The 23,485-nt window shown below is 44.1% G+C and overlaps 1 protein-coding gene across 1 annotated transcript in view; it reads right to left on the reverse strand.

Annotated features, from left to right (window-relative positions):
• LOC118395063 (potassium/sodium hyperpolarization-activated cyclic nucleotide-gated channel 2-like) overlaps positions 1–23,485 on the reverse strand; it is a 53,632-nt gene that overhangs the window by 12,611 nt on the left and 17,536 nt on the right. The window contains exons 3-4 of the mRNA XM_035788848.2: positions 19,936–20,097; positions 8,151–8,369 (exon numbers count right to left, since the gene is read on the reverse strand). Coding sequence (XP_035644741.1) covers positions 8,151–8,369; positions 19,936–20,097 — 381 coding nt within the window. The remainder of the gene's footprint in view (positions 1–8,150; positions 8,370–19,935; positions 20,098–23,485) is intronic.

The following is a 23,485-nucleotide window of genomic DNA, read 5'->3' on the forward strand; positions in this document are numbered from 1 at the left end:
TCTTAGCGTCACGTTCGTTTTGTTGTTTTTGCTTAAGTGTTCTTTGTGTTTTTGGTCATTCAATAAAATAATGGATTCACACCACGCTGCGCTTTGGTCCCCTCCATACGACGATCGGGACATGAATAGGTTTTCTATTCTAAGAGCTATACAGGTTCCAAAAGGGTTCTTCGTCTGTCTCCATGGAATAACCCTTTTTGGTTCCAGGTAAAACTGTAGACGTTTAGAACCCTTTTGAGTAGAAAAGAGTTTGACATGGAACCCAAAAGGGTTCTTCTATGAGGACAGCCGAAGAGACCTTTTAGCTTCTCGGTAGCATATTTTTGTCTGAGAGTATATGTACTGCCGTTTTAACATATACATACAGTACGTACTACTGCTGGCTACAGTAGAACCAGCCTCAGTTTGAGGAATGGAGGTGGTTAGTGACTCACTGAATGTGTCCGAGTACACAGATCATTGCTGTGGCTGATGGATCCTCCATCCTCTTACATGCTTCAGCCAGGCAGCTTGGTCTGCGGAAGACCTTTGCTTATCACTAAGCTACTATAATATCAGAGTCTAAGTCTAGAGTTATATGGTACGGCAGGGGTGACCAATCCTACACTAGCACACCTGATTAATCCAATGACTCTTGGCTGATTCATTGGATTAGGTGGGCTGGAACAAAACTCTGCACCTACTGTATCTCTCCAGGACCAGGATTGGCTAGTAGTGGCCATCATTGTGCTACAGCACGAACCCACAGAGACAGACAGACTGACTCAGTATTTAGTATTTTATTAGGATCCCCATTATCTGTTGTCAAGGCAGCACCAACTCTTCCGGGTCAGCAGAGAGAGGATTTTTAAACAACACACTCGGTAATAGTTTGAGGCATAGCAAATTCCCATGACAGCGAGCAGCTTCACTGGCCTGGCAATTTCTTCTCTGGACATTTTAATAAAGACCACGTCATCCTCAGCTCAGGGACCATAATCCCACGAGGAGTAGAGTTGCGGAAAAAAACTGACAACAGATCACAAGGAGAGAGAGAGTTTCTGTATTGATCTGGCCTCACTGCAATGCATGGCTGAGTGAATGACAACGATGCAGAATGATTAGAGAGTAATACAAATAAAACACACCAGTACACACCAATTAAAGAGTTATTAAAACTCTATTACAAATCTTTAATTCTGTTCTTTTCACCCTGAGGACTTTAATTTGTATACCAGTGTAAATGTACTTCCTGAAAAACTTTGAGATGGAAGTACATTTGCGCTGGGAGGCAGAAATTCCAAAACACCAACATTCTGATATGTCATCGCTGTATTAGTATTCACCCTGCCTCTCTTCCATCTGCTCTGTCTGATTTAATGAATACTTTGTCTGTTGTAAACCCTGTCACTGTCTGCTGTCCGGAGGTTCAGTGAAAGCGGCCACTACCATCGATCTCGTGAGAGCAGGGGCAAGTGTTATGATTTACAACTAGGTTATTACATTCAGGAAATGAAAAGTAGCATTGCCGTAACAGAGGATCTTCCCAGAAAAGAATGACTATCATTGTTCCGACATCTCTGACTATGCCCAAAAATCGCATATCGCGCATAGAATGCTTACGTAGATGAGGTAAGAGATTTCGAACCCTCTATAGCCCACAGGTCTCCTCCTCTTCCTCGACTCCTATACCACTCACTTGGCTCCCTGTAGCAGCCAGTTAGCACTGCACCTCTCAAGGACACAGCCACCAGTGAGAGAGAGAGAGAGAGAGAGAGAGAGAGAGAGAGAGAGAGAGAGAGAGAGAGAGAGAGAGAGAGAGAGAGAGAGAGAGAGAGAGAGAGAGAGAGAGAGAGAGAGAGAGAGAGGAAAGCAGGGCGATATTAAGAGATGGAGGGAGAGAGAGAGAGAGAGAGAGAGTGAGAGAGAGGAAAGCAGGGCGATATTAAGAGATGGAAGGAGAGAAAGAGAGAGAGAGGAGTAGACAGACAGAAAAGAAAAGAAGAAAACGGAGAAGAAGATCGAGAAGGAGAGCTAGAAGGGATTCACAGAGAGAGATTAGCAGAATGGGATGGGAGTGACAGCGTGTGTGTGTGCGTGTGTGTGTGTGTGTGTGTGTGTGTGTGTGTGTGTGTGTGTGTGTGTGTGTGTGTGTGTGTGTGTGTGTGTGTGTGTGTGTGTGTGTGTGTGTGTGTGTGTGTGTGTGTGTGTGTGTGTGTGTGTGTGTGTGTGTGTGTGTGTGTGAGGCAGGGAAAGGCAATCAAGTATAAGAGAGAGAGAAACGGAAGAGGGGACCAATGTCAGAAGAACATTGGCGGCAGGACACACAGGTCTGCTGTCTCATCAATTCTGCTGCTGGGTGGGGGGACGTCATATCACTACCGCCCACCCTCCCTTACCCCCCCCCCAACCCCCTTCCTCCTCTGCCAGCCCCAGCCCACGGCGAATTGGCGCTACCTGGGCGAACACACCCGCTCACTCTGATTGGCTGCTGAGAGGCAGTAACACTCCCCCATCTCCCCAGCCACAGAGACTCTGCTTGGAGACAGCCAGGCTGCTGAGCTGCTGACGCTGCGTTGTGTTGCTATCGCTGCTGCTAACACCATGCGACACTACTGCAACACTACTCAATAACACTACAGTTTACTAGCTGGGCTCTGCAGGTATTTACCTGGGATTTACAAAGAAACTATATGACGCTAAAATACTATACTACAGGTGCTTTCTGGTACCAACAGGTAACTGCCAAAATAAAGGAAACACCAACAAAGTGTCTTAATAGGGCGTTGGGGCACCACAAACTGCCAGAACAGCTTCAATGGAATTTACAAGTGTCTTTGAATATGGAGTGATTTCAGTGCCAACAGAAATTGTAGTTGAATTAGGGCGGCATCCTGGTAATAGTTGGTTTCCAGTAGTATTAGCTACTTCTACCCATGGTCTGTTGCTCTCCGTCGGTTTCCACCGTTCGGAGTTACAATTGAATTGGAAGTTTACATACACCTTAGCCAAATACATTTAAACTCAGTTTTTCCCAATTCCTGACATTTAATCCTAGTAAAAATTCCCTGTTTTAGGTCAGTTAGGATCACCACTTTATTTTGAGAATGTGAAATGTCAGAATAATAGTAGAGAGAATTATTTATTTCAGCTTTTATTTATTTCATCACATTCCCAGTGGGTCATGTCACGAGTCCGACCGAGGGTGTTTCCCCTTCCCGGGCGGGTGGAGCTCGGCGGTCGTCGTCACCGGCCTATTAGCTGCCACTGATTGTTTTTCCTCCCCCTCTTTGTATGTTTAGTGGTAGCACCTGTTCATGTTAATTAGTTTGTCTTTATTAGACAGCTGGCCCACCTGGTTGTTGTGCGGGATTATTTCAAAGTAACCTTCGGCTCTGTTGTAGAGGTACGTGTTAGTGCCTGGTCGTGATTTTTTCCATTGTATTTTTTGATTCCCTGTGTTTGGGAACGTAACTTTTGTGAGCACCCTGTGGTGCGTTGGTGCTATTAAAAGACGCACAGCATTGAACTCTGTCTCCTGCATTTGACTCCACACCCACGACACCCGGAGCATTACAGGTCAGAAGTTTACATACACTGAATTCGTATTTTTGGTAGCATTGCCTTTAACTGTTGACCTTTAGCTGGTGTAACTGAATCAGGTTTGTAGGTGTCCTTGCTCGCACATGCTTTTTCAGTTCTGCCCACAAATCTTCTATGGGATTGAGGTCAGGGCTTTGAGATGGCCAATCCAATACCTTAACGTTGTTGTCCTTAAGCTGTTTTGCCACAACTTTGGAAGTATGCTTGGGTCATTGTCCATTTGGAAGACCCATTTGCGACCAAGCTTTAAATTCTTGACCGATGTCTGAGATGTTGCTTCAATATATCCACATAATTTTCCTGCCTCATGATACCATCTATTTTGTGAAGTGCACCAGTCCCTCCTGCAGCAAAGCATCCCCCACAACATGATTCTCCCACCCCCGTGCTTCACGGTTGGGATCGTGTTATTCGGCTTGCAAGCCTCCCCTTCTTCCCTCCAAACATAACGATGGTCATTATGGCTAAACAGTTTTGTTTTTGTTTCATCAGATCAGAGGACATTTCTCCAAAAATAATGATCTTTGTCCCCATGTGCAGTTGCAAACCGTAGTATGACTTTATGGCAGTTTTGGAGCAGTGGCTTTTTCCTTACTAAGCGGCCTTTCAGGTTATGTCGATATAGGACTCGTTTTACTGTGGATATAGATACTTTTGTACCTGTTTCCTACAGCATCTTCACAAGGTCCTTTGCTGTTGTTCTGGGATTGATTTGCACTTTTCGCACCAAGTACGTTCATCTCTAGGAGACAAAACGCGTCTCATTCCTGAGCGGTATGACGGCTGCGTGGTCCCATAGTGTTTATACTTGCGTACTATTGTTTGTACAGATGAACGTGGCACCTTCAGGCATTTGGAAATTGCTCCCAAGGATGAACCAGACTTGTGTAGGTCTACAATTTTTTTTCTGAGATCTTGGCTGATTTCTTTTGATTTTGCCATGATATCAAGCAAAGAGGCACTGAGTTTGAAGGTAGGCCTTGAAATACATCCACAGGTACACCTCCAATTGACTCAAATTATGTCAATTAGTCTATCAGAAGCTTCTAAAGCCATGACATCCTTTTCTCTAGCATCATGCTAGAGTCTCCCGCCTTAGCTTTCAGGACTGCGGCCATAATAGCTTATAGCCAAAGTGGTTCAAACGCCAGAGCCAAATTCATAGGAAAAAAATATTAAACATGCCACATTGGCTTCAGAAACCGCCAGAACCTCCTGAGAGAGTGCTTGATTCTATCTGATCCCCTCTACCTTAGCAGGGCCCAGTTTCCCGATAGCGATGTAACTTAGGCTTTTGAGTATTTTAACAATGCATATTTACTACAAAGTCCGAAGTTGTAACATGCGTTTCCCAAAAACACCACGCAGAGAGAACGGTCGCTAAGTGCATAGTTGGAGCATGTGTCAATAATGATAGGATTGAAAGAAAGGAAGCGCTGCTCTCGAATCAGCTTTCTTCATTCAAATCTTTCCTTAACATTGTAATTATTTCACAATACTGACAACGGATCAGCTCCAAAAAAACATAGCACTTAGCTGTTCTACGAGTGGTCTGAGAGGGAGCCGTTAGATCCAGAGCGTTTTCAAATGTAACTTTAACAACAATGGTTTGGGGAAACAGCTCTGAAATTTAAAGAAGCTCCTACAAAGGTTCTAACGATTTTTTATTTTATTATATTTTATTTTATTTCACCTTTATTTAACCAGGTAGGCTAGTTGAGAACAAGTTCTCATTTGCAACTGCGACCTGGCCAAGATAAAGCATAGCAGTGTGAACAGACAACACAGAGTTACACATGGAGTAAACAATTAGCAAGTCAATAACATTCACTTAGCCTAACTTAAGATGCTCTTGGAAACCGGGCCCAGGATGTTGTCTCTGGTTTTGTATCTGAATTTAGAGAAATTAATTTAAAAACTGAATCTGAATGTATCTGAGAAGTTGAATGTCACGTTCTGACCATAGTTCTTTTGTGTTTTTCTTGTTTTAGTGTTGGTCAGGACGTGAGCTGGGTGGGCATTCTATGTTGTATGTCTAGTTTGTCTATTTCTATGTTTGGCCTGATATGGTTCTCAATCAGAGGCAGGTGTTTCATTGACTGATTGGGAACCATATGTAGGTAGCCTGTTTTTGTGTTGGGTTTTGTGGGTGGTTGTTTCCTGTCTTTGTGTTCTCTGCACCAGATAGGACTGTTTCGGGTTTTGCCACATTTGTTATTTTGTATTTGTATAGTGTTCACATTATTGTTCTTTTATTAAACATGTTGAACACAAACTGCACTGCATTTTGGTGCTCCTCTCCTTCGATGGAAAAAGGCGTTACAGAACCACCCACCACAACAGGACCAAACGGCTTGGTGACGGGCAGGGGCAGGAGAGGCAGCGATGTCAGGATTATTGGACTTGGGAGATAGAGATAGACAGGTGGGCGGTCTACCCAGGGAGAGTGCCGGAGCCCGCCTGGGATTTGCCGGAGCAGTGTGAAGAGGGTTACAGGAGAATGGAGTCGGCGAAACGAGCACGGTGACGCGGTAGGAAGCCCGAGAGGCAGCCCCAAAAATATATTGGGGGGAGGAACACACGAAGTGTGGCGAAGCCAGGTAGGAGACCTGCGCCAACTTCCTGTGCTTACCGGAGAGCGAGAGAGTCCCGGCAGGCACCGTGTTATGCTGTGGGGTACATACCAGCTCCTAGTATCGGGCGGGCTAGAGTGGGCATCGAGCCAGGTAAGGTTGGGCAGGCTCGGTGCTTAAGAGCTCCAGTGCACCTGCACGGTCCGGTCTATCCAGTACCACCTCCACGCACCAGCCCTCCGATGGCAGCCCCCCGCACCAGGCTTCCTGTGCGTGTCCAGAGCCCAGTACTCCCTGTTCCTCCTCCCCACACTCACCCTGAGGTGCATGTCCTCGGTCCAGATCTACTAGAGTCTCCCGCCTGTCCAGAGCTGCTAGTGTCTCCCGCCTGTCCAGAGCTGCTAGAGTCTCCTGCCTGTCCAGAGCTGCTAGAGTCTCCCGCCTGTCCAGAGCTGCTAGAGTCTCCCGCCTGTCCAGAGCTGCTAGATTCTCCCGCCTGTCCAGAGCTGCTAGAGTCTCCCGCCTGTCCAGAGCTGCTAGAGTCTCCCGCCTGTCCAGAGCTGCTAGAGTCTCCCGCCTGTCCAGAGCTGCTAGAGTCTCCCGCCTGTCCAGAGCTGCTAGAGTCTCCCGCCTGTCCAGAGCTGCTAGAGTCTCCCGTCTGTCCAGAGCCGCCAGAGCCGCCAGTCTGCAAGGAGCCACCAGAGCCACCAGTCTGCAAGGAGCTGCCAGTCTGCAAGGAGCCGCCAGTCTGCAAGGAGCTGCTAGAGTCTCCCGCCTGTCCAGAGCTGCTAGAGTCTCCCGTCTGTCCAGAGCCGCTAGAGCCGCCAGTCTGCAAGGAGCCGCCAGAGCCGCCAGTCTGCAATGAGCTGCCAGAGCCGCCAGTCAGCCAGGATCCTCCAGAGCCGCCAGTCAGCCAGGATCCTCCAGAACAGCCAGTCAACCAGGATCCGCCAGAGCCGCCAGTCAGCCAGGATCCGCCAGTCAGCCAGGATCTGCCAGAGCCGCCATTCAGCCAGGATCTGGCAGAGCCGCCATTCAGCCAGGATCTGGCAGAGCCGCCATTCAGCCAGGATCTGGCAGAGCCGCCATTCAGCCAGGATCTGCCAGAGCCGCCATTCAGCCAGGATCTGCCAGAGCCGCCATTCAGCCAGGATCTGCCAGAGCCGCCAGTCAGCCAGGAGCTGCCAGAGCCGCCAGTCAGCCAGGAGCTGCCAGAGCCGTCAGTCAGCCAGAAGCTGCCAGAGCCGTCAACCAGCCTGACTATCTCTCAGTCCTGAGCTACCTGGGGGTACTGTCACGTTCTGACCATAGTTCTTTTGTGTTTTCTGTGTTTTAATGTTGGTCAGGACGTGAGCTGGGTGGACATTCTATGTTGTATGTCTAGTTTGTCTATTTCTATGTTTGGCCTGATATGGTTCTCAATCAGAGGCAGGTGTTAGTCATTGTCTCTGATTGGGAACCATATTTAGGTAGCCTGTTTTTGTGGCTAACTTGGAACAAATAAAATAGTGCAGTCAAATTTGGTCAATTCATAACCACTAATAAGATTGATATAGAATATTAATTTATATTAATATTAATTCATTAATATTAATTCATTAATATTAATTAATATTGATATAGAATATTAGATGGAGAAAATGGAGAATTTCTATTGCGATGACCTTACTACCTACTAGGTAAAACCAAATGGTCCTTAGTGGTTCAATAATAAAATAAAGTAAGTATTACTTTATTAATGATCACTACATTTTAGTATGTAATTGTTACATAGCTAATAATAAGTGTATAATTATTTATATCAGAAGTAATATGAAGAGAAAGAATAGCTTAAGCAGTAAAGTAGTAATGGCAGTTCATTTATTCATTCATTCATTCATGTATTCATTCACAGGAAAGGAAGCTATAATTTCACTGCACCATTCAGGCAACATGATCGTAGTTATAACAGAATTGAGAGATAGCGGGAGGATGATGAAGGGAGAGGCTCCTTACCTTCTCCTGGTACTGTCGTCGGGACGAGTCCAGGGACTGGATGAGTGCTGTGGCATGGCCTATGAACACAGCATAGCAGGTGGCCCCGACGATCATACTGAGCATGGTGAGCCAGATATCAGACAGGCTCTCCGGGGCCTGCCGACCGTAGCCGATACACAGCATGTGGCTCATCGCCTTGAACACTGCAAACGAATATAGCTCCGACCAGGTGTCATTCTGCAGAAAGACAGAGAAATTAAACAGAAAATATATAAATATGGATAAAAGACAGAAGTTACCCATTTGGGGAGGAGAGGAGAAGGAATGGAGGAAGTTGGTGACTCAAAGTAAGAGACAAAAACGCACAGAGAGAGATAGACCGAGGAGGGTAGGAGAGGAGGGTAGGAGATAGAGAGGGCAGAAAATTGAGAATTGGGGACAAACGGGACAAGGAGAGGAAGTTGTATAAATGAGGACTCAGGGGAGATAAAGAGAGGGAGAGAGATAGAGAGGACGAGGAGGATAATTAGGGGGGGGGGGTGAGAAAGGGGGGGAGAGGGAGTGAAAGAGGGTTAGAGACAGAGAGGGAGAGAGAGGAAGCAAGAAAAAGGAAAGGAGAGAGGAAGAAAGAAAGAAGTAGAAAGAATGAGAGAAAGAAAGTGAGACAAAGAGAGAGAAAGAAAGAGAGAAAGAGAGAGAGAAAGACAAAGATGGAAGGTTAGAGAGAGAGAAACAAAGAAAGAGAGAGATATTGGGGGAATCCTGTGAGGCCTAATCAGTGAGAGGTAGAGGAGGTTCTGAGATTATTTCCACAGAGACTTTAAAGGACTATTCCACCCAAAAACATTTGGTATTGTTGACATTATCCCAAAATGTTTTGCTTGTCAGCAATCAAGTTTTCAAGATATATTTTGCAAAATGCATCATAACGGGGATGATTTCTGTATTTTTTCAGTTACAAGCAACAAATGACAAGCAACATTTGGGGCTATGTCAACAACAGACTAATGAAACAAATACCAACAGTTTTGCGGTATTTTCCTTTACACCACAACAACAAACACACACACACACACACACACACACACACACACACACACACACACACACACACACACACACACACACACACACACACACACACACACACACACACACACACACACACACACACACACACACACACACACACACACACACACACACACACACACACACACACACACACACACACACACAGGGTGACATTATGCAACCAATAAAAACAATACTGTGGAGCAGAATTCATTTTTATGCATGTCTATGAGATGGCGCCAATAATTTAAAGGTGCAGAGGTGCAGTATTCCACTCATTTTGTATTACAGTAAGTGTTCTCCAGTCGATTCGAAATATTGCGGTTTGTTTTTGGTACAATCTCAGCAATTTATTGCAGTGAGGGCTGTGTAGTCAACAGAAAATGTCCAGGAAAGAAGCAACTAAAGGCCACGTCCTAATAGTCTGGCCAAGTCCCAGTACTTTTGAACAGCTTCCTTTCCTTGCCTCCTCTCCTTGTTTCAATTCTTATTTGAATTGTGTTGACAGCTAAAGAGACCTCTACAACCCTTTCACCTGTCTGTTAGTGGAAAGAAAGGTCACAAGGAAAGGAAGCCAGCCAGTCCCACTTCACTCCATACTCCCTCCACTTGGCCATAACCCTTTGACGTTTCCAGATCTGAAGCATCTGGATAGGTATAGGGAATGCGGTGGTGGAGCTTCAACCATATTGCTAACACATATGGATATGGCCAAGGGGAAGGGCAAGGGGGCGAATTGGGACCGGATGATAGTGTTGGAACATAGCCCCTATCCAGGGAGCCTCTGATGTCAACAACACCTTGTGGCCAACTGAGAAGCAGTTCAGTTATCCATTATTCCTACCAAGCACACAATGTTCTGTACTGACACAAAGTCAAGGCCTCCATAGACTTATTTCCGACGCCCTTCTCTACCGCCCACGACACACAGCAGAGCAGAACAGGGAAAGGGTGCAGCTAGAGACTGCAGTCAAAATGTTCCACTTCGTCCTGCTCTCCCCTCCAGACTGCATTCAGTGGTGTAGGTTTAAATGTAATCGACTATGATAGAATAGAGAAACATTATTGGGGAGGGAATTTGTCTTGCAAATACAACAAAGCTCTTCTGTTTCTCCTCTTTGTTTTAAACAGCTACATGTACACTATTCTACTATAATATGCTATGCTGAAACAACATATATTATACAACAGGTGGGTCTAATCCTGAATGGTGATTGGTTAAAACCGCATTCCAGCAGGTGTCTATTCCACAAGTTACCTCCGGCTAAATCTGACTGCGCAATCCACTGTCTCAATCCACCCCAGCCAAGCAATTTATAAACTTGATCTCCACAAAAAAAAGCATCTAGACATGATCTCACAATTCTTTTAGAATAACATTTAGTTTTCAACAGCGAAGGATTTGAAAAACCTTGCTGTCTGTCTCGTCTGACATTTGCAACATTGTTTCAATATTCAAGTTCGATCTCGTAGATAATGAACAAAAAGACTGAATGACTGGGTCGAGTCTCTGGCAACCAAGCCGATAGAATGAACGACCAGCCGGCTTGGGTAGAAACCCTAGATTTGTGTCGGGATTATATCCTATGAAATAGTATGAATAAATTAATAAAAATAAAGTTTTTAATGAAAATATGTTCATCATTATTTGAATATATGTTCGTAACCCGTTGTATAGAATTGATAATGCCCTCGAAGCCGGTGTTTGGAGGATATATTGGCACGCTTTGCCGGCAATCGACTTTGTCTCGGGCCTAATAACACCCGTGTCAATATATCCTCCAAACACTGGCTTCTCCGGCATTATCAGCTACACTGGAGCATATATGTTGTTTCAACATAGCATATTATAGTAGAAGAGTGTACATGTAGCTGTTTAAAACTAAGAGAAGAAACAGAAGAGCTTTGTTGTATTTGCAAGACAAATTCCCTCCAATAAATTGCATATTCAACAACTTACAAAAAAAAATTGAAGCTGAAATTGGGATTTTATTTTAGGAATAAGGCCTGTTTTTCTTTTGAAGCCAGAAGGAGGCAAGTATCAGCTACATTTATGTCTTTGCTAGACTATGGGGATATTTTATATATGAATGCTTCCGCTCAGTGTTTGAAATCAATTGACACTCTTTACCATGGCACTTTGAGATTTATTTTAAACTGCAAAACCCTTATGCACCACTGCATTTTGTATACCAGGGTTGGCTGACCTTCTCTCGTCACTCGAAAGCCCAGTCACTGGTATACTTTTATTTACAAAGCCATTTTGGGTTTACTACCTTTTTATTTGGGCATTTTTATTGTTCAGAAATGTGGTGGGTACTCTCTTCGTTCGCTGGACTTTATCCTGCTAACTGTTCCAAATGTTCGAACTGAATTTGGTAAAAGGGCACTCTGCGCCATCGTCTTGGAACACCTTACAAAATACTTTTAAACTGGAAGAACTTGTCCCGATTGGTGTTTTTAAATCACTGATGAAGGATTTTGAGGCTGATTCCCTGACCTGTCAATGTTTTTAATTTGCTTTTTTTTAATACTCTTGTGAATTCAATGGTTTTTACTAGATTACTTGTAGTTTTTCATGTTGTCTGTCTGTAATTTTTTGTAATGACTTGGTGCTGCCTATCTTGGCCAGGGCGTTCTTGAAAAAGAGATTTTAATCTCAGTGAGCCCTTCCTGGTTAAATAAAGGTTAAATAAAATAAATAAATAATCCATTAAGTAGAACACTGAGCACTAGCTGATCCATATCTAGGATTTTCTGTATTAAATGGTTAGAGTGGAAAGGAGGGACCGTTTTACTCAGGTAATAAAATGGAAGGAAGAGAGATTCTTAAAATAACCCTTGGACACATTGCAGGGGCTGGGGCTAAATGGTGGATGTGAAAACAGAAACAGAAACAGTAGAGTGAAAGAGAGTGAATAATGGATGAATGATGAGCACTTTGGCTTGAAAATAGCCCAGGCAGCTGAGAAAGTGTCACAAATCCCGCCAAAGATGGTGCCTCTTCCTGTTCGGGTGGCACTCGGCGGTCTTCGTCGCCGGCCTACTAGCTGCCACTGATCCCCTTTTCTGTTTCAGTTAGTTTTGTCTGATTAGTTTCACCTGTTTCTTGTGTGGGTTTTGTTTTGGGCTATTTAAACCCGGTAGGCCCGCCTGCTTTTGTGCGGGCTTGTTTTTCTGTTCATGGTGTGTGGATTATTGTGGATTCCTTTTACCCGGACAGTTTCGTCCTGTTTGTTGTACTTGGTATTTATACGCACTTGTGTTTGGTGTGACTGTTACTCTGTTCCTGGAATAAAGATCCACGTTTGAACTAACCCTGCTCTCTGCACCTGACTCCTCCACCCACTACTCCTAGAAGCCTTTACACAGAGGGAAAGAGAGAGAGAGTGAGTGAGTGAGTGAGTGAGTGAGTGAGTGAGTGAGTGAGTGAGTGAGTGAGTGAGTGAGTGAGTGAGTGAGTGAGTGAGTGAGTGAGTGAGTGAGTGAGTGAGTGAGTGAGTGAGAAATAGGAAGTCTCAGGGGTCAACCACACTGGAGCACACAGGATCAAAGTGATACATGTATAAACAATCTGTTCAACTATGAAAGGCCTCATAGTTGAACAGATACCTCACCAAGTGAGGCTCCACCTAGACTTCCTATGGACTACGGGGAGCTTCCCCCATACTGTTTAAACCAATTTGGTTCTTTCCCCTCTGAAAACACTTCAGGGATAGGAGGCTATATGCTCAGGTTTTAAGAGCCTGGCTTGGAAGTACAGTAGTAGGTAGAGGAGAACATGATGTAATTGACGACATCGGGGTCGCCTTGAATCCTGTCCCAATATTTTAAAAGTTGATTTTCTTTGAGACACTCTGATGGCTCACTGTACACAAGTAGTTTGTCCAGACCATACATAAGCTATACTCGATTAGTACAATTGATTCCAAGATGGCGTACCAGTTCAGATGTCTTTGTCTTTGTTTTGTTGTGTCCCGTATATCTTTTTTTCCTTCGTAAATATTTTGTATATATTTTTAATATTTTTAACCTCAGTTTCAACATACTCTTCCTGCAACCCACCTCATCCAATGTGGTATGGATCTGCTATTTTCTATACTTTAGAACCGGAACCCCCAACAGAAGTTAGCCAGCTAACTAGCTACTAGCTAGTAGTCAGATAACCTTAGCCCGGGCAAGTTCTGCCAGTCTGCACGATTCGCGCGATTCAACCCAGAGCATACCTGACTGCTTTTTCTCCACATCTCCAGGTTCCTACCGCAAGCTCTCAACCTTTTCACTTGGATCATCACAGCTAGATATCTGCTATCAGAGTGGCTACCCCCTGGCTAATGTTTCTGTCCCGAAGTAAGCATGGGTCTAGCCTCGTGCTAGGCCCATCTCCCGGCTAGCTGAAGAGGCCCATCAGCCACTCCTTGGGCTACAATACATATTTTGCCAATTGGCCCGGACCCCTTTTTCTGCCGACACGGATCCCCGCCGATCCATTTGGGGCGGCAGGTAGCCTAGTGGTCAGAGAGTTGGACTAGGAACCGAAAGGTTGCAAGATCGAATCCTGAGCTGATAAGGTAAAAATCTGTCGTTCTGCCCCTAAACATGGCAGTTAACCCACTGTTCCTAGGCCTTCATTGAAAATAAGAATTTGTTCTTAACTGACTTGCTTAGTTAAATAAAGATAAAATTTAAATTATGACTGGTCTACCGACGTAATTTGCCCGAGGGGTTTCAACAGGCTCCTCCGTCGAGATGTCCCCTGTAGGCCCACCGTGGCCCGCAAGCCACGGCTAGTAGCACTAGAGCATATCGGACTGTTAGCTGAAGAGGACCTTCAGCCAATTTCTTGGGATACAATACCTATTTTGCCAATTGGCCTGGACCCTTTTACTACATACACGGAGGCCTGCCGATCCAGCACAACTGGTCTGCCGACGCAACCGTCCGAGGGGACTACAACAGACTTCTTCCATCGCGACGTTCAGCTAAGGCCCTTCTGCTAGCCTGCTAGCCCCAGCCCACTAGCTGTCTGAATTGGTGTGTCTCCAGCTCGCCTAGATACCCCCGGGTCCCTATGATCACTCAGCTACGCATGCCTCTCTCTAATGTCAATATGCCTTGCTGTTTTGGTTTGTGTAGAATAGGCTTCCTATTTCGCAGCTAAGCATCCTTCACTCATGCTGCCAAACATACCCTTGTAAAACTGACTATCCTACCGATCCTTGACTTCAGCGATGTCATTTACAAAATAGCCTCCAACACACTACTCAGCAAATTGGATGTAGTCTATCACAGTGCCATCCGTTTTGTTACCAACGCCCCATATACTACCCACCACAGCGACCTGTATGCGCTCGTTGGCTGGCCCTTGCTTCATATTTGTCGCCAAACTCACTAGCTCCAGGTCATCTATAAGTCTTTGCTAGGTAGCCCCTACCTTATCTCAGCTCACTGGTCACCATTGCAGCACCCGCCTGTAGCACGCGCTCCAGCAGGTATATTTCACTGGTCAACCCCAAAGCCTATTCCTACCTTTGGCTGCCTTTCTTTCCAGTTCTCTGCTGCCAATGACTGGAACGAATTGCAAAAATCAGTGAAGCTGGAGACTCATATCTCCCTCACTAACTTTAAGCATCAGCTGTCAGAGCATCTCACAGATCATTGCACCTGTACATAGCCCATCTGTAAATAGCCCATCCAACTAGCTCATATTGTATTTATTTATTTGCTCCTTTGCAGCGCAGTATCTCTACTTGCACATTCATCTTCTGCACATCTATCACTCCAGTGTTTAATTGCTAAATTGTAAATAATTCGCCACTACGGCCTATTTATTGCCTTACCTCCCTAATCTTACCTAATATGCACACACTGTATATAGATGTTTTCTATTGTGTTATTGACTGTGTGTTTGTTTATTCCATTTGTAACTCTGTTTTTGCTTTATCTTGGCCAGGTCGCAGTTGTAAATGAGAACTTGTTCTCAACTGGCCTAACTGGTTAAATAAAGGTGAAAAATATATATATTTTAAAACAGTCAACCTCACCGCAAAGGAACTGGGTCACAGCCAACACAGGCAAACAAAAGAACCCAGAACACAGAGATGTATGTTTGCTTTGCGCGGGCACATTGTCATATATTATCTCAGAACAAAAAGGGAGCCAGGGCTTTGCTTGACCATAAGAGGCACGTAAAGAGAGAGAGCCAACGAGAGACAATCAACACGTGTAGTTGGGGAGCGATAAGCTGAGCAAATATCAGCAGATATAGTACAGCACGTTATGAAGCCGACAGTCCAACCCTGTCTGCAGCCGCAGGCTCTATTACACTAGCTTGACTGAATTTACAGTGACCAGCCACAGACAGAGACGGCCAGGCCATCTCTCTCTCTCTCTCCTTCTGCCCCCCTCATGCCTCATCGCTCTCCCTCCATCAAAACCACTGGGAGGAGAACACAACATTGTAATATATTTGTTTAATCTGTGAGCAGAAGGCCAGACATCCTCTTTTCCGAGCCCATTCATTCCCAGCACCAGAGGAAGAGTGGCATCCTTTTTTTCTTTTTTATCTATCTCTGCCTCTGCCTCGATGATGATGGGGTCTAGTGTGGGAGTCTGGATCCATTTGTATGGTGTTTTTGGAAGGGAAACAGCAGCTCTGATGGATATGTCTAATAGGGTTACTTGGGTTCCACAGAGGAACAGTACAGTAGATAAGGCCAGAGAGACACTATTATTATAACATGGAACTACTGAACTCCACATGCAATGTGGTAGAAGCTTAGCTAACCTTTCTCTTTATATGATGAATTTGCTTGCCAATATACCCTTTATCATATACATAGTCTATACAAAATTGTTTGTTCCCATGTTGCTGTTAGTTTCAATATGTTGTTTTCTGGCAAACCCTAGTTCTCCATATGTTAGAATGTATTGGCTTGTGGTACAGCAGGGCTAGGGGAACAAGCTCCAGCTGAACGTTGTTCCCTTAATGAGAGTGCCAGCCCTCTAATTGACAGCCTAAAGATTTAAAGGTGTGCAGCGCTCATTTTGGGGGAGAGCACACGTCACACGAGGTATTGCTAGGACTGATATGATTAGCAGAGTTTAAGCTGTTGGCTAGTCCTGTTGACTTTGTTTTGTTTTCTACATTTAACATCAGACCCTGTAGAGCTCTGAAAGAGCCAGGATTTAATTAGCCTTTTCTTAATAAAAGCCTCTTTGTTTTCACTGCGCATCTGTCTCCTTTGCCTTTAAATCATTGGTCTAGGAGGTCCGGCATAGGCAGTGTTTTCCAGACCCCAAGGGGTGAACATCTAGTTTTTTGCCCTAGTACTACACAGCTGATTCAAAAAACAAAACGTGCAACGGACCGAGTCTGGGAAACGCTGCCCTAGACAGTGTAAAACCCCTTGCACTGTCACATAGCCACCAATACACCCCCTGCTGTACATGCAGGAACATATGACTTTGGTGGAATTATTCACACACTCAAAACCAAGACCAGCTAATGGGGCTAGATATGATCTCTTCCTTTGTCTTGCCTCTCTCTCAGACAGTGACAACAAACTCATATCTAAATCCTTCACTGATTTCAAATGACTGTTTCCACTCGGTACCTGTTGGGGGTCTGATCACAGTTAATTATGCAGCGTTGGATACGGACTCTGAAACTCACTTTAGCCCACCCTGATACTGAATACTAGTCCAATCCCACTAGGCACAGACATCCGCTCAATATCTAGTTTTGATTTACATTTGGTTGAGTTGTTATTCAATGTGAAATAAATAAACCTCACCATCATTGGATTTAGGTTAAAAATATGAAATGCCGTTATGTTTTCTTCTTGCAAATCCAATCAGTTTTCCACATTGATTCAATGTCATCACATAGGTTTTGGGGGTTGAAATTATGTGGAAACAATGTCTATTCAACTAGTTTTTGCCGTGTGGGATAGACTAGTAATTGTATATGCAGTAACGCACATATAGAGGGAAGTGGTGGCTGGTGTTACTTTAAAATCGGAGGACGGGCTCATTGTAATGGCTGGTATGGAATAAATGGAAAGGTATCAAACATATGGTTTCCATGTGTTTGATGCCATTCCATTAATCTATTCAAGCCATTAGGAGCCTTCCTCCATTCACCAGTCTCCTGTGGCAGAGACTGACGTCTCAAGGAAGCAGTTTTTCTAAAGGTACACAAGAGCCTCTATTTCTTGGCCAGTCGTTTCAATTAAGCACGTCTGTTCTTTACGGTAGTGTTTAATCAACACCAATAATTACAGTTCTGAAAGCCTGACTGTCTGTTTGCTGCTGCTGCCGCTATATCATTATCCATTTAGCCCCTTCACTCCTGTGACGCATGGCTCTTTCTCTCTGCTGAGGAAAAACAAACTATCTCTCACTGTTAATCCACGATCCCTCCCAACATAGAATTAAAATTGATAGAACGGACTAGAATTGATCAGCGTTCCCTGGTGGTTGTAACGTTCGTCTTTTTAAAATGTTCAATAATCGATGCTTAATTGCCATGGTAATTGCTATTGTTCTCCTATGGGGACAACCAAAGAACCCCTTTAGGTTCTAGATTGTGTATTTTGGAATTCTACAGCTCTATGATTGAATTATTAGCCTTATGTGACGTCATCCATTCAACAAAGAAGGGAACAGGCAGTTTATACCCTTCAAAAGGGTTACAACCCGTCCGTCCTTGCCCCCATCCGCCTCACCTCGCCCTCCATGAGTTACTGCCTGTGTGCCCTCCTGTCACGTCCACTGGCCTGTACTTTAGCGTGTGTAGGTCTAGTAGTGATGATGGATGTCCTGGCTGCTACACAGTAGCAGATACTGCAGCAGATACAGATAATATTACGAGTAGCCAGCCACTCAATAGGAGGGAGGTCTCAGGTAGCCTCGGGAACACTGCATCCTGCCAACCTGGGCAGCTCGCTAAAGAGTGACAGCCCTCTGGAGAGATCCCGGCCTTGGTTATACTACGGGGGGGGGAGTCAACGGCCTGCCAGAGCTAGGTTAGTTGTCAGGGTGGGAGAGAGTATCATGTGGGAGTTTATACAGTATACAACACAGTCCTCAGGACCCCTAATTGTCTATCATAGAAGGGTAAACTCTGAGTTTTTGCTTTGAGGTGGCCAGTCAGAATGCATGTGTTGGGTTGTCATATGAATGACATTAAGTATCTGGCAGAGAAGGTTATGCAGGTTTATTACAGTCTAACATCAAAATTATGGGAACTGACAATAACGCTCCTGACAGGAGGGATGTGATGTTCTGAACCTTTCATTAGAGAGAGTGTCCTGGCCGATCCACATGATCCTCACTGTTCTCATCACATTCTTAAACAAGCCTTTCCCAAACAAGCCGTTCCCAAACAAGCCTTTCAGATTATGGTTACCTGGTCAATCAACTGATCAACTAATATCTATTCTGGTCACTTGACCCCTCACCTGAACCCTGCAATACTTCACAAGGTTGTAAGATTGGGAAGCAGAGCCAAAGTCGTAATCACCTTTCTCAATCAACTGACCTGATTTTAAACATCAAACAGATGAAAACACAGCACAGATAACAGTCTAGCATAATTCAATCGAACATCCCAAACCAAGATTTGTTCCTTCACAACTTGGATGAAAGGAAAAGACTTGTTTTCTCTTCTCATTGCTTTAAGGCCCACCGGGGGACTCATTTGATGGGGTATTAGTTCTGTACGTTCATAAAAAGGAACACACTTCAACATCTTCCCTGCAGGAAAAATTTTAACTAACAGAAAATGTACGAGATTTACAGGCCCAATGGCGGCAGAGGAACAGAACCCAATCCGTTTAAAACCCCATTTAGAGCTGTGCCTCGTGGCTAGGGCCTGGGAGACAGGGCAGTTTTCCATGGGTCTGTAAAAGGCTGAGCTGACGGACGGACCTACACTCTTGAAAAGAAAGGTTCTATTTAACCTAAAATGGTTCTTCGACTGTCCCCATAGGAGAACCCTTTTGGTTCCAGGTAGAAACCTTTTAGGTTCCATGTAAATCCCTTTCCACAGAGGGTTGGTTCTACATGGAACCCAAAAGAGTTCTACTTGGAACCAAAAAGGGTTCTCCTATGGGGACAACCAAAGAACCCTTTTGGAACCCTTTTTTCTAAGAGTGTATAAACAGCGGGCTTTTATCTCTCAGAGAAGAGAGACAGGAACAAAGGAGCCAGCTGCCCGGACACATTCCCATTTCACCCCTTTAATCTTTCCTGTCATCGCCCCACCCCGGTGAGAGAACGAGAGGGCTTTCCCTTGCTCGTCCTTAGATGGCTCTGCTGGCTGTGTCTGGCTCACTGGCTGACTGTTCTAACAGGAGACAGTTCAAACAACCATCAATCAATCCAACTCATTGGATTGATTTCTAGTTAAAACACATTGATGTGTTTTCCCAATAAGCCTTCATCAGGAAGCTTTCATCAAGAGCAATTAGATGAAGGTCTTTTGAGCAATCGATAAATCAACTAGAGTATCTGTATTAAAGCAAGCGTTGAGCCTAATCTTATGAAATGCCTCTGTGGTTACTAAATACCACTGATATGTGTATTGTGTAAGTGTTGGAGACTATTCTTATTGTTTATGAATAAGAACGGATTCATGAATGGCTCATGACTGATGTTTCCTATTGCCTCTCTACTCGCTGGTTTTACTTATGAATGTAAATGATGTTATGAATCAAACACATACCACCATCTTGTTGAGTGAGACCCAGCAGTCTGAGGGGAAGTCCTGCAGCATGGGAACCAGGAACTGTAGACAGCCATCCCAGTGACACAGTAGCAGCATCATACCAATCAGGTTGAAGATACGCATCACAGCACTGGCCAGGTCATAGGTCATATGGAAGATCTGAAACAGAGATAGAGAAACAGAGAATTAGTTCAAGCCGCGAGAAAGGACGAGAGTGAGTGAGTGTGTGTGTGTGTGTGTGTATCTGTGCAAGAGAGAAATAAAGAGAGAGAGTGAGAGAGAAAGAGATAAATAGACAGAGAGAAAGCTAGCGAGAGACAGAATCACAGTCACGGAATTCTGTTTCATTTGAGATTTCATGTTTAAAACCTCCCTTTTTTTCAATTTTCACCTAAAATGACATACCCAAATCTAACTGCCTGTAGCTCAGGACCTGCATATTCTTGATACCATTTGAAAGGAAACACTTTGAACTTTGTGGAAATGTGAAATTAATGTAGGATAATATAACACATTAGATCTGGTAAAAGATAATACAAAAAAAAATTGCACCATCATCTTTGAAATGCAAGAGAAAGACCATAATGTATTATTCCAGCCCAGGCGCAATTTAGCCACTAGATGGCAGCAGTGTATGTGCAACTTTTTAGACTGGTCCAATGAAGCATTGAATTTCTGTTCAAAATGTTGTGTCAAGATTTCCCACATGTGCCTAATTGGTTTAATAATAACTTTCAAGTTCACAACTGTGCACTCTCCTCAAACAATAGCATGGTATTCTTTCACTGTAATAGCTACTGTAACAGTGCAGTTAGATTAACAATAATTTAAGCTTTCTGCCAATACCAGGTATGTCTATGTCTTGGGAAATTGTCGCACATTAGCTCAAATGTTCCACGGTTGGGACACTGATCTATAGAGATCCTTAAGAGTTTAATGCAGAATTCTCTAGTGATCAAGATGACAAGTCCTAGAAGCAGGATTAAATGAGAAGACAGTACCATGTTGCCTGCTGTATCGTTGGACCATACCAAGCATGATTAATGAGAGAGGAAAGACAGCTCCCCATCAGACACAGCAGGAACAGAGCAGACATTTGTTACAGCCAGGTACAACACATCAATCAGAGATGTAACACACATGACAGGAGTCTCTCACTCACTACCACACTAACACATACCAGTACACAAGTCTGTAGGCACAGACAAACACACACACTCTCTCTCTATGTGATGGACAGGAAACCATCAGGATTCCTGATACGTCATCTCACTTATCAATCATCTTCAGACACAAGGTTGTCACTTTAGCCAGCCAATGATCATTATTGTCACTTAAGCCCTCCATCTATTAGTACTTTGGTGTGATGGCTGAAATCATTGGGTGACCAGCTAAAATCTGTCTATGCTTCTCTATGCCCAACTAGACTAAATTCACCAAAACATATACATCTGTATTTCTGCACAAGAAACCAAACTGACCGCAAGGACAATCACCTTGCAATGACCCCTGAGGAAGTATTAAGAAAATACAAGTTGGAAAACGAAATGCAGTTTAGTCAGAGTATGGTGCATTGCTAACTCACAGTCACTGACCGATGACTTTGTCCTCATACAGTATCTCTGCAAGGGCTGTGATTGAACATGAATCACCAGTTGATATTTCGAAATGCCACTTTAACCTTTCAGGCCTTGTGACAGTTGGTGTCTAATATGAGCTGGAAACTGACAAAATACTGCACTTCATCACATCTATTTATAAAGAGTCCAACTGCTGCTTAGAGGTCAACTCGTGATTAGTGACATGTTAACCGGCTGAGGAGGAGAGGGTCAGACACACTGTTAGATGTATTATTATTTTTGTTCCTAAAGGGGTACAAACACTTGTCACTGGGGTGGTACCCTGTCAGGTCATCCTTTGTACCTCTAGATATTGTAACGAGTGCGCTGAGCGTCGGGAAGAGTGTCTTAATAAATAAACGCAACATAATACAAAACAAGAAACACCAACAACGCACATGTAACGCCATTCCTCCGCTGACGAGGAGGAGTAGAAGCGAGAAGGATCAGAGGACCAATGCGCAGCGTGGTAAGTGTCCATTATGTTTAATACGGAAAAAAAACAACAGAACACTAGAACAAAACAACGTGCATCACCGAAAACCGAAACAGTACAGTGTGGCGACAAACACTCACACGGAAACAAACACCCACCACTCAAAAGTGAAACCCAGGCTACCTAAGTATGATTCTCACTCAGAGACAACCAACGACACCTGCCTCCGATTGAGAACCATACTAGGCCAAACAGAAACCAAACATAGAAAAACAAACATAGACTGCCCACCCCAACTCACGCCCTGACCATACTAAATAAAGACAAAACAAAGGAAATAAAGGACAGAACGTAACAGAACAGACATGAAACAGAAACAATAACGCATGGGGAAGGAACCAAAGGGAGGGACATATATAGGTGTCATGAATTCGGGCCAAAGTTGGTCCCTCTCCTTCTTCGGGCGACATTCGTTGGTCGACATCACCGGCTTTCTAAACACCACTGATCTATGTTTCATTTTCGTTTTGTTTGGTCTTGATCATACACACCTGGTTTCCATTCCATTAATTATGTTCCTTATTTAACCCTCTGATTTCCCTCTCTGTTTTGTGCAAATGTTTGTTTGTCATTTGGGTTGTCGTTGTTCGTGCTTGTGGATTATTGTATTTGTTCCTTGTTGGAATCGTACTTATTTTGGAGTAAATTTTGGATGATTACTCAGAACTGTGTCCTGCGCCTGACTCTGCATTTTTTATTTTACCAACGTCCTCACAATAGGGAAGGTAATCAGGGAAGTGATGGAGTCCAGGTGAGTCTTATGACGCGCAGGTACGCGTAACGATGGTGACAGGTGTGCGCCATAATGAGCAGCCCGGTGGCCTAGAGGTCTGAAAGTGAGCACACGTGACAGATATACTGTAGGTACATAATTGTACCCCAGTTCATAACTCAGATAGTACCTTTCTTACATATAGTCCACAGGTACAAAGGTGTGCTTTTATAAAAGGTACATTTAGCCTTTATAAGGAACCACTACATTGACAAAGTCATTTGTTCCTTGTAAGTGGCTAAAATGTATCCCTACCATAGACCACTTAAACTGGTACAACACTCACGGGTGGCCAAAAATCTAAAAGCTACACCCCCACTAAGCCATGCCTCCAATATAATTTCCCAGTGTGCCATGCCTTTTCAAGTGCATTGTAGTGTTACCCCTCCATGACTATACTTGTTAGTGACAGCGACACGGCTGTTGAATTCATTTTTTTTCAATCCTGTGTCCTTCACTAACTTAGTTCCTAGGCAAATGTTATCATTAAAACTAAACTCTTTATAGGGCCTTATTTTGAGGCCTACTTTTACCATGATACAATCAGTCCTGCAAGCAAGGTTGCAAAATTCCGGTAACTTTTCCCAAATTCCCAGATTTTCCAGAAATCCTGGTTGAAGGATAGTGGATTTCTTGCTTATTTCTTCACATTTCCAGGAA

This window comes from Oncorhynchus keta, chromosome 15 (genome assembly GCF_023373465.1).
Source record: "Oncorhynchus keta strain PuntledgeMale-10-30-2019 chromosome 15, Oket_V2, whole genome shotgun sequence".
In the NCBI taxonomy this organism is placed as follows: Eukaryota; Metazoa; Chordata; class Actinopteri; order Salmoniformes; family Salmonidae; genus Oncorhynchus; species Oncorhynchus keta.